General features: G+C 42.8%; 1 protein-coding gene across 1 annotated transcript; it reads left to right on the plus strand.

Annotated features, from left to right (window-relative positions):
* The first annotated feature begins 791 nt into the window (after positions 1-791).
* On the plus strand, positions 792-6,782 carry olfml3a (olfactomedin-like 3a). Its single transcript, XM_036534308.1, has 3 exons — positions 792-1,031; positions 4,662-4,947; positions 5,948-6,782. The coding sequence occupies exons 1-3, from the start codon at positions 924-926 to the stop codon at positions 6,730-6,732; spliced, it is 1,179 nt and encodes a 392-aa protein (XP_036390201.1). The 5' UTR covers positions 792-923; the 3' UTR covers positions 6,733-6,782.
* The last annotated feature ends 5,330 nt before the right edge of the window (positions 6,783-12,112 follow it).

Here is a 12,112-nt window from a genome sequence, read left to right on the forward strand (position 1 = left end):
GTACGTCTCCTTTGACGGGGCGTCTCTGAAATTAGGAACAACAGAGAAAAGGACTCTATTCAGCTCTGACCGTTAGGAACGACTTCGAGGATACTTATATAACAGGGGAACTCGGGTCCAAAAAATGTCCCCGTTCGCAGCAGGAATGAGCGGGCTGCAACGCACCGCTCATTGTTCTCCAGGTGGGGCAGTCAGACAGTACTGCAGCCGCTGTTATTTTTAGCCTGCTGCACTGCCAAAGTTCACATCCCTTTTGGAGTCCCATTTTGAAATTGCAGTATAAAGATTACAGCCTTAACCACTGGGAATGCAGTGAACCTTGCAGCGAGAGGAGTACTTTTACAGTGCAGCACTGTCCTGTCTGCCCTAATGGAATTGGTGTCAATCAGTCATCAAATAGACATGCCACATGTTTTGTGACAAAAGTTAAAAATATGTCAAGATCTATGATTAGGACATGATTATTATGTTATATTTTACATATGCCACTTAGAATAAATCCCTGTTCAGTATAACCATCAGTGGTATTAGATTTACTTTAAACATCACAGAAAGTTATTGATACACAAATCGGGGATACTTTATGCACAGTTGATTAAGAAAACTTATGTAAAGAGATGGGTGAGAAAAGAGAGAGAGAGAAAGAGAGAGAGACACAGGAGGTTTCAACGGGTTCAGATGCTCCTCCCTCAGCTTTTGCAAAAACATTCCTGCCAAGAGAGAGGGCCAGGGAGAGTTTGAAACTCCAGAAGGAGGACCTTCCTCCCTCCCTCGTGCTCTCACATGGACACACACACACGCACACACCCTCATCCACACACACACCCAGGACAGCAGCCTCCGCCAGAGCAGGATACACTACAGCTGCCTCCCGACTGCCTGGACCGACCGATCGTTGTGACGCCCCGCGCCCCTTCCTCAGCATGAGAACCTTCCTCATCCTCCTCCTCCTCGCCGCCTCTCTCTGCCTCTCCAGCGCCCAGCATCAGGCGCTGATGGACTACCTGGAGCAGAGACTGTTGGCCATCGAGGTGAGTGCCACTCCGCTTTACAGGGCAAACCCCCACATTCTCAAGGTGGCTGTTGCCACGGCGTTCGCCCCCAAAGACAGCGTCAATGATGTTTGGAACCAGGGCTCACCCAGCTCCAGTCCTCATTCTTGTTAGGTGCACAGATCTGGCACTGGGGAATTCATAGTTTAAGGGCATGTTAAAATGAAAGTCTTTAAGAATGCAATAAGCGCGAGAGTTGGTCAGACTTTGTGCCGGTAGAATGTGTCCTTCTGCAAACTGTTTTCTTTGGGGGCGTAGGTGTTCTAAGGCGGCGGGGAATGTCTCAGATGGAACTCAGCGCACAGTTGTGCCTGGAAGGTTTGGTTTTTGGTCTTTCTCCTCCAGTGTACAGTCTCAGCAACAGCAGTCCAATTAATGTAATCTCACTCTGACTCGTCAACCTCATTCATGCCCCCCGGCTACAAGGCAGCCAATGCAAACTGCTGTCTTATCTCTGTCTCTCTCTCTGTCACTCTTTCCTAATTCCTCCCTCACATCCTCTCCCTCTCCTTTTTCTCTCTCCTTTCTCCCTCTTTTTCCTCTTGCTCTGACTTACTTACTTTCTCTCTTTTTCTCTCACTCTCTCCCTTCGCTACCGTGCTTTTACTGTCTCTATCAGTCTCTCTCTATCACTCCTCATGCTTTCTCTCCCTCTCTCTCTGTTTCTCTCCCTGTCTCTTCCTCAAGAAACAACCTGCTTCTCAGTTTGCTGACTCCACACTAATATTCTTATAAACAAGCCAATTCATGAGTGCATTGTCAATGAGCTTCTCTTTTCGTTCCAGCTGGGGACTTGCTGAAAAAAGCTAAAAAAGAATAAAAGATGCTTTACTGCCCAAGCCGGATTCCCTTGATCACAGTGTGCTTTGAAATTCATGCCCACGGTTAATCCATGTTGCTGCCCGATAACATTGCCTCATCGTTACTCTAATGTAATAGGAATGCTATGGGCAACCAAGGCTTCGGCTCATATAATAAATGTTATGTATACTGCCACTTTTCTCATTTTTTCCCTAATATTCCATCACTGGATACAGTACATTTGCCATAGCAATAAATTGCATTGAGCACCACAGTACTGCGACACACTTCTGCTTTCTTTTCCAGTGATGTAGGAGTTGGGTTGCTTATAATCTCTGGGTTGTACAAAATGAATATTTCATAAATGAATTTATCAGAATCGGAGCTCATGTTTCTGGATGGCTCAGCCGGTCGCTCATTGTAAAATCTACATTGGGGGTTTTCAGCCATCCTGCTGACGTTAATGCTAAGGTTGCTGCTGTTCATCTTCATTCAGGCATAATTCCACCCCCATATGTCTTCCTCACTCCACCACGGCTTAAGCTGTCTCCGTGGCGCTGGGGACCGGTACGGGCACCTGCCTATTCTGGGTACATCCAGAGGTTTGGGCCATTCAGTGACAATGCCAGGAGGTCAGGATTTAGGCTGTCTATCACTAGCACTCTTCAGTTTGAAATGTTTTTCCTTAACCTTTGAACATTCTGAGGACTCCCTGTGATAACACTGCTGACCTCTAGGGGACTATGCACCTTGGCTGGAATCTCCTGACTGATTTCATGTGGTTTCGTGTTATTATTTCGGCCTTTTCGGTACGATATTTTCAGTACGATATTTCCTGACATAAAAGCTCCATAATGCTATCACTACCCTTTCATTTTAGCTGAATGCTTGTGCTTCCACTATGCACTTATGGTTAAAAGACGCAAACCACTGTCCCAAAGACATAGTACAGGCACACTGAGTAAACAGGAACAGGACAGCAGATTGTAAGTGATGGTAATTGTGCACTGCAGGACAAAGGAACACATGCATAGAGAATATGTGTGAATGAAAACACCAGCTCCTGCTTCAAGTGTATGCTCAGTACTGCAGTCTGCCCATTTGCTACCATCAGCAATAGGGCGTATAAAAACAGAGAGGATGAGAGACATTTAACCCTCTGTAAACCGGTGTGAATATTGCTCTTCGTTGTGTGAACTTCACTGAAAGGGATTTATGGACACCTACAGTACAAGGTTACCTTGATTGGCTGTCCTTTGTCCTTTGAGCAAGAGTTAAACAAAAACTGTTAATTAACTAGTTTACTTAATTAGTTAATTACTGTAACTAGTCTTGGAGTTAAGGGTTAACCTGCAAATATGATGTCATCTTGCCCACAACTGATTAATTAGGGGATAGTAGACAAAATAAGCACCATATAATATGCGGTAGTTATGAATAATCCTCTCATTCACTTTTAACAGTTCAGCTTATTTAGAAATCTGCATAATTCCCTTTCTGCATCTCCTGATGTGTTAAAGATAACCAGCCTTTAAGTCTGAAATATATGGAGGCTGTTCTGTGCAAAATTGAAAATTTTCTTTGCTTTTCTCCAATGTAGCATTCCATTCTCTCCTTTCCATTCTCATTTTTACAGTTTGACATTGGTTTGTAACTTGGACACAAAGCAGTGTCTCTGCGCCATCTAAGACTGCTCAGCATTGATGTAGATCCAGAACAGCTGTCGCGAAACGCCGTCCCGCCTGTTCCAGAAATCGATTGTCCAGATGTAGCAGTGAATGACCTGCCAACATCTCATTCAAATACAGTTCAGAACAAACAATCTAGAAGTTTATTCTGCAGACATGCCATTTCTGTTTGCGCTTTTTAAAATTTAAAACAGATATTCATATCTTCCATCCAGGAAATAAAGGATTGTATGCTGAATGAAATATGACATGGAAAAAAGATGAAGGTATTAGTACAGGGTCACATTTCTTTTTCTCCCTAAAAATCACATCGCAAACACTTGATGGTAGTGAAAGCCTACAAATATTGATTTGTAGCAAAAATAACACTGCTGACATGCCCCAGCTGCAAGATGCATCAAACCTAGCAAAGATAGATATCTGCTGTCTTGTCAAACTAAGCTGTTAAAGAAAACATAATTTCAGTAATCCGTTTACATTTACATTTTGCCATTTAGCAGATGCTCTTATCCAGAGCAACCTCCAACGTGCATATGCAAAGTACATTTAACAGTGCAACATAATAATGTATGTGTAATGTAATACTGAATACAGCCCAGTCATTATAGAGTTTTTAACTGTGATGCTGTTGCTGCCCTGTGTGCATAATTCGATCGGTAGCATATATTGACAGGTATCAAGATATGATGCCTCACTGGGCTAGTTTAAAACTCTGACCATTGGGCTGTTAAAAGCAGAATTCATTTGGTTCCGACAACAGAATGCTATCCTGCAAACAATTATTATTGGATGTCTGGACTGTTTATGAATCACAATTAGATAATTTCTCCTGCTGTCCCAGACCCTGTGCAATGCCCTGACAGGTGAGCAGACCAGAGATGGGGAAAACTTTATATGATGATAAATCAACAGTTTTTTTTTCTCTTCATCTCCTACTCCGCAGCTCCTTTTCAGTATGAGTGCATGCTTAATATTTCTGCCCCTTATTTACTGCATACATGCCACATACCCACATGGTACCTGGTCCATGTTTGCTCACTGTGCTCCACGGTCACGGTGACCTAACTTTCACGGTGGACCGCACATGAGACGTGGAACCTGTTGGCGTCTCTCCCTTCAGGACCGCATCTCTGTGTGGCACGAGCAGACCAGCCGCTACGCCACGGAGCTGCGGGAGTTCAAGCAGCAGATGGCGGCCCTGACAGAGAGCCTGGAGAAGGGCCGGGAGGCCCTGCGCACCGAGCTGGACGCGGTGGGCACCCGTGTGGACCGGGTGGAGCGGGAGATGGACTACCTGGAGACCCAGAACCCGGCGCCGCCCTGTGTGGAGACGGACGACAAGGTGGTGGAGCAGGAGGTGACCTCTGTGAAGGAGAAGAGCAAGGCCAAATATGCCAAGCTCTCGGGTGAGTGGCCCAGTGTTTGCAGGTAGTCTGGTAGTGGCCTTATCTCTTTACTCACAACAAAAAACAGCACACTCTGGTAAATGCATTACCCAGAGTCTCATTGCGCTTGGGTAGCCAGGCCTTTCTGATTAGTAAACCAGTGTCAGGGTTTCTGCCAAAATATTGCTCAGTAAAGTCCCTTGGTAGAGCAGTGAGATGACATGTATACACAGCATTATTAAATTGGGTGCATTCTGGAGCTAATTAGGTACTCATTTTTTAAAACATGTCATATAACTATGTTGGCGTCTGTTGTGTTGAAGGAATTGTGAAGACTCCAGTAACATGAAATATGTGCATAAATTGTTATTTTGGGGAGTGTCTAACTTCATGTTACTTCTTTAACTTTGGGGAGCGGCACAAGCGTTGTTTCGTTCTACTTCTGACTTGTTGAAAATGTTGTCCACTTCTGGGAGAATGTAGTTAAGATGAGAAGCATCCTTTTTCACAGTTGCTGTGCCCGTGTCCATGCCCCCCTTGATGTGGATTTGCCTCTTCCATCTGGTTTAATTTTGTCACATTGTATTTCATCACCGTAGGCAGTGTGCGCTGTCAGTTTTTTTCCATTTGATTTCAATGAGTTCATTTTCTCTTCACGGGCAATGAAATTGACAGCTCCAGGCTAGGCTGCATGTCCTGCATACTGAGGCACAACATCAAAAAGATATTCCAGGTGAGCAGGGAAACACCTGCCTCTTAAAGTCACAGTAATTACATATTTGTGATTGAAAAAGGAAGTATTTTAAAAAACGCAGCACTGGGCGTGAATGGAAAGATACGGCCCAACTCTCAGATCTTCTCTGATACTTTAGAATGTGCTCAGAGATGAAGTTATGATGTTATTTTGATAATGTCATTAACAAACTAATCATACTGACCATTGTGCCTGTGGTCACTTAAATAAAAAATGAATGTAATTGTGTTGCCCGCGTTGACCGTTGTGACCATGGCCACTCCGCAGATTGCAAAGACATGGTCTCCAGCATCAAAGCCATGAAAATCGTGAAGAGGATGGGCGGCCCTAAGGGCATGTGGACCAAGGACACCGTGAATAGGTCGACGAAGGTGTACATCTTCAACGGCACGGCCGAGGGCACCCTGTACGAGTTCGCCTCCGTGCGAGAGCTGGCGGCCTCGGCCGACATGTCCAGCGGCAGGTCCATCGAGCTGCCCTTCCTGTGGAGCGGCACGGGCCACGCCATCTACAACGGGTACGCCTACTATGTGAAGGAGGGCAAGGAGTTCCAGCTCATCAAGTACGACCTGCAGAACAGCTCGGTGGCGGACAGCGCCGTGTTCCCGGCGGAGGCCCAGGTGCCTGTCTACACCCTCAGCCCCGAGACCTACATCGACCTGGCGGCCGACGAGGAGGGGCTGTGGGCGCTGTACGCCACGAAAGACAACGAGCGCAACATCTGCCTGGCCAAGATGGACCCGGACACACTGGACATGGAGGACATGTGGGACACTCCCTGCCCCCGGGAGAACGCTGAGGCCGCCTTCATCATCTGCGGCACTGTCTACGTGGTGTACAACACCAAGCTGCCCAGCCGCTCACGTGTGCAGTGCATCTTCGACATCAACGACATGGTAACCAGTGAAGAGGCCCCCCTGCTGTACTTCCCTAGACGGTATAGCACCCATTCCAGCCTCAAGTACAACCCCCTGGAGAAGCTCATATATGCCTGGGACGATGGCTACCAGATCCTCTACAAGATGGCCATGAAGCAAAAGCCGGTGGTGTGAGCGCCCCCTAGTGTCCTGTGACATAACAAACCACTTTTTATCCTTAACTGGCTGCCCAATTTACAAATGCCTAATCAAAATCTGACAAATATTTAACTAGATTTTCAGTCTCAAATATTCATGTAGATGTTATTTGTATTTCTCTATCCAAATGATCATCCACAAGTACTATCCTTGTATCCTCTGTATACATACAGAGGTTAGGCAGCTGTAATTATATTGACATACTCATTCACAATTTCTCCAGCTATTTTTCAAATGAGATCACAGCAATACTGTGCAAGTCAGAAAAACACAAAGTAAGCTAATACTTCGAAGTCACCTCAACAGCTTTTTTGTATTTCTTATTTCCAAACTTGTGGGTGACATTGCAACCAGTGTATTATCAAATACATCCGGGCATAAATATGGATATAGTCATTTAACCAATAGCCTACCTGTGTTTATATCTGAACACTCTGGACAAATACTGAAGACCATAACTAATCATTATCTTTCAACAACCCTTCAAATCCCTGCGAAGTACAACAGTTTGATGTGTTCTCTTTCTTACCTTAAGCTGTTTCTGTACATGATTTTTCATACTGTTTCAGAATAAACAACAGCGACTGCTGTTTTCGTGGGTGTGTTTCAGAACCAAAGGAGAGGATCAAGAGAAATAACGAAGAGTCTAATTGCACATATTGTAACCTGCATCATGAACTTGTGAATGCCTCATATGATTAGACAGTGATTTTAAGTCAAGTCAGGCCCCATGGATTTGTCAGGCATCCCTGTTAATTTGTTTTAAATCCCATGTTTCTTGTGTTACATGTATAAATAGGTTAGCAATACACTGAGAGAAGACAACCCTTGCATTCAGACCTTAAAGGATAGTGGGTAATATGAGGTGAGTAAGCCTCTTATACTTTCTTTATAATTCACTTTTATAGGCATCGTCATTCATGGGATTTGTCTGGTACCATTCAATTACAAACTGAAACATTGTCCTTTATAGTGGACAACAGTTTACCACACACCATATCACCATTGTTTTGTTAAATTGCAGGTGCACAGGAAGTGAGGATGAGTTACTGAGCAATGAGGCTTGTGTTCCATAGGGAAATGGTTCACGCATTTGGACTTGAGGGTTAAAGCAGAAGCCTGTGAGATGGAGCATTTGTATTGATCAGTCTTGTTTCCGTTTCCCAGGGCTGCCGAAAAATATGTAATGTGAACATGTAAGCTACATTCGCTGACCTAAAGTATGCAATGGCATCATCTCGACGGATTTCTAATGTCTGAGACCTGTTTTTCATCGGCAGTTTAGCCTCCGTTCATTTCATCATGTTCATGTTTCATCAGTTTCTTCCCAGCTGGGGTCTGTGTTGCTTTTACAGACGTTACGTCTGATTGGAAAAGAAAACTCACTGGAATAAAAGCTTTTAGAACTAATAGTTTTATTGTGGATTCTTTAAAATACAAGGACAGTTTTCAAACAGTTATTTTACAAGTACAAAGTTTCAATACAAAATTGGAAAGTCAACCGATTGCATGATAAACGGAAGGAGAACATGAATCATATTAAGAAACACTACACACAATGGTAACCAAAGCAGCAAAGTCTTAAGCAGTCCTACGAACCTAAGCTAAACCAGTGATTCCCCAACTACAGAGCACACTCTACATTGTCTGGACAGAGGACTGTCATCACACACAGCGCAGGAAGTAGTGGGGGGTGGGGGAAAAAACTATCGTCGATCATTTCACGTTTTTTTCATCCGTCTGCAAAACGGAGTTGGAATGAAGGGATCCAATTAGGGTAGCTATATATAAATGCGTAAGTCTCAACAATCACGTAGTGCGGAACTGATGATGGAACGGAGAAATCCTTCCAGCTGAGCACTGCCACCTCGTTTACTTTACAGCTAACAAGTGCCAATTAGTGAAATGTCACAGCTCTCAGAGGCGTGAGGCTGTCCCCCTGGCCAGTCGCCCCCACGCATTGTCATACAGACAGGAGTAACTGAAAGATCGCTCGCCCCAGCCATTCCATTTTTTTTTACGTAAACTGGAAACAACCCAATCACTGAGGGTTCCCATTTTTTTTACATTTTGGTTCCCTGCCACTTCCTGTTTAGCCTAAAATAGGTTAAAACTTGATTTTAGATTGTGTTGAATCAGGCTATCAGGGTCCCTGGCCAGGGGAAGTCCTCATCTGAATGCTTTTTACATAGAGGTTGTGACACCTGTGAAGGCATCTTAATCCAACACTGCTTCAGCCTGATCAACAGGTGCATGGAACCAGTTTTTGTTCATGTTTGTTCATGTTTTTTTGGTTTGTGTGGAGGTGGGGGGCTGGGGGAGAGTCTAACTCTAGGGTAAGGAGCTGTCTGAAGGGACCTTGATGTTCAACATGAACACAGGTTAGAAGCTGAACCCCAAACTTGTCCACAATTCAAAACCTCACAAAAGCCCTGTATATGTAGTTATGAAGGTATCCCTTCTGGCAGGAAGGCCTGATGCACTCATGAGTGGATAATCTGTATGAGAAAGCATAGACTGTATCACCCTTGCAGGACCTTTGACCAATGTGCTTTGCCCTTGATCTCGAGCATTGCGTGAGTACAGCACAGTAACAAGTACCAAACTCTCCAGCTGTGAACCAGATATTGATTAAACCCTCTGAGATGAATCCCCTTGAACATGGCTTCCTTTGTGCTTTCAGTACAAAACATTGTGCAAAAGTGTTCGCTTGTGTGTTTACTTCATGGTGTAAAACATTACAAATGGTTTGTACTTCTCTTTGTATCAATCCATTTTTAGAAAAAAAAGCACTTCAAGAGGATTAGAAAAACGCTATTTCTAAATGTTTTCCTCTCAGCGTTACAAATTCAGATTTTACACAATATACAAAGGGCAAGCATTGCTGTAAAAAGTCAGCTGATCCAATACTTAGAGGATAATGTCATGTAAATAATCAACTCTGGTGCTAATTTATGTGCCAGCTTCTAATTAAGATGCCGATCGCACGAGCTTGAGGAGCGGTAAGCTCGAACACCACACAGTCAAGCTGCTGTGCACAGAACATCAGGTTCTCATTTCATTTTTTTTTACCTCTGCTGCTTTGCGGCAAATCTGACCATTCAGAAAATGGAGGTCATTACATTACCTCTTTCGAGTGTTAAGAGCAAACTGTGAATTTCACGTTAAATTGAGACATGAAGGTGTGTGGAAATGCTCTACATGTTGAAAATCAAGACAACAATAACCTAAACTATTGACACTATTAAACTGTATCACCTGTGAATGATTTCACAATTACTTCAAAAATTACTAAAGGAATTTTGGGCAAATATTAAATACTGGTATATTAACTATTACATGGACAAAGAGTTCAGGGTAGTTTTAATCATATCAGTCTAAACCGTAAAACTTGGGGGTGTGAGAAGTCAGTGAGCCTGAACAGAGTGCATCGGGGCTTTGGTGTAGAATGTAATCATATAATTGAGCAGCACTTTTTTACTTTGACATTGATGAATATATTCAAATATTGCTAGTAGCAGCAAGACAGGAAACATCTTTTCCTAATTTACTCTGGCAACTGAAAATGCAAAATAATATTTTTAAAATGGGATTTTAAATCATCTTGCGGCTTTCAATGCCCATTCAAAAGTAACAAGGCTAGTGTTCAATGTGGAAAGACTGAAAAATGCACAACAGGAAACCAATATGCTTCAGTCAATTCAAACCAATCATCAGACCTATATGTAACATATATGTATGTATGTATGTATGTATAGGACAGAGCTCTGTATTCATAGTGTGCTTCCTTTATTTTGCATAACCCAGTATGGTGCGTTCTGTTCAGACACAATTATTTCTTCACTTTGAAATTGAACTAATCCATATATTGCCAGGAAATCCAAATGGAACACAGAATTTGTTTTTGCAAGCTGGCTAACAAGGCAGCTCATATTAAATCTAAACATCTTTTAAAACAATCATAACAACTCATTAACTAGTAGTACTATGCATCAGGGTAAAAGTGACCATTACATGTCACAACAAAAAAGGTAAAGTCTTGCTGTAGCAGGCCTTGGTATCTGGATCTGTGGTCATCTAGAAGGATGCGCGCACCTAACTGTAATGTGGTTTGGACGGTGTTCCAGGACCAAGAAATACAGTGCTTGTTCTGTGATTTGCATTTATAATACTGAAGTGTTTCCTTAGCAAGACTACAGTATACTCACTGACCTGATAAAACACAACAGGATCACATTTGTAATGGTTATGTTATAGATTACCCAAAATGACTACAAGTATGTTGACCCTTTAATTGAAGAATAGGTACTTTTTACAGGAAACACAACAAAGGATTAATATACAGCTCTACAGCTCTACATGTCATAAAAAACATAAATAATTTTTTCAGACATGGACAAAATTTTCAGACATTGCCCATCAAATATTTTGCAAGTAATAGGATTGTGCTCTTTGGCCAGAAGACCCAACATCCACTACACAAATACTATCAAACCTACTCTGGAGAGGAGATAAGAGTGTGCTGAATATTCCATTAAACACGCGTTTAATGTCATTGAGCACTATGTTCTTCTATGTGTACGCTCACTATATGACCCTAGCACTTTCTGGCCAGGCTTATTGATCGTATCTACAATGTTCATTTAAGATTGATTGCCGGGTTTATGTATATTTCAGAAACATTGCAAAATTTACTGTCAGCCACTTGCTAACGCGTTTTTACCACACCCGTAGGCATGGGAATTGCGGTACTTTTTGAGATTTCTCAAAGGGCTTTAAAACCCTCAGATTCAATGTCATCATAAATAAAAATGCCTGTTATTCAATATGTTTAAAGTACTCTATTGATCTTTAAAACTAAATAGAACAGACGCGTTGATTAAATTTTACAATGCAGAACGTTGGTAATTGGATCGTGCTGTGATGTTGATGTTGTGGTATCCTTCTACCTCCTTCTCTCTCCTGTAAAATAATTAGAAACTAATAATTTTTCATACAATTTAACAACTGTACATTTCATAATGCCCATGTCTTTAATGGTCTCAGTATTAACCTCTTACTGGCCTGGTTGCTAGCTTCTCTTCCACTGAGACTTCTTCTCTGCTGTGACCTGGAAGCCAGCGCTTTGCACATTCTTCACACCCTTCCCCAGACTGTCCTTTTCTCCCATCACCACTTTTCCTCTGTATTGTTCGAGTTTGTCATGATGACTATCAAAGTGTAAAATCTAACCAAAGAGCTCTTCTGTGAGAGCAGAACAGAACATCCTGATATTTGGCAAGACCCCCGAGGGTCCCGTGATCTGACATGACACCGGTTGTCCTGGGAACATTAAGGCAGATCTTCAGGTACAATG

The sequence above is a fragment of the Megalops cyprinoides genome, chromosome 7 (genome assembly GCF_013368585.1).
Source record: "Megalops cyprinoides isolate fMegCyp1 chromosome 7, fMegCyp1.pri, whole genome shotgun sequence".
Taxonomy (NCBI): Eukaryota; Metazoa; Chordata; class Actinopteri; order Elopiformes; family Megalopidae; genus Megalops; species Megalops cyprinoides.

What these genes read in the sequence shown, in the direction of transcription:
- olfml3a (XM_036534308.1), top strand. Translation starts at nt 924, where the DNA reads ATGAGAACCTTCCTCATCCTCCTCCTCCTCGCCGCCTCTCTCTGCCTC. An exon ending in AGAGACTGTTGGCCATCGAG is followed by an intron (nt 1,032 to 4,661) that starts GTGAGTGCCACT and finishes CTCTCCCTTCAG; the next exon opens with GACCGCATCTCTGTGTGGCA. An exon ending in CAAATATGCCAAGCTCTCGG is followed by an intron (nt 4,948 to 5,947) that starts GTGAGTGGCCCA and finishes GCCACTCCGCAG; the next exon opens with ATTGCAAAGACATGGTCTCC.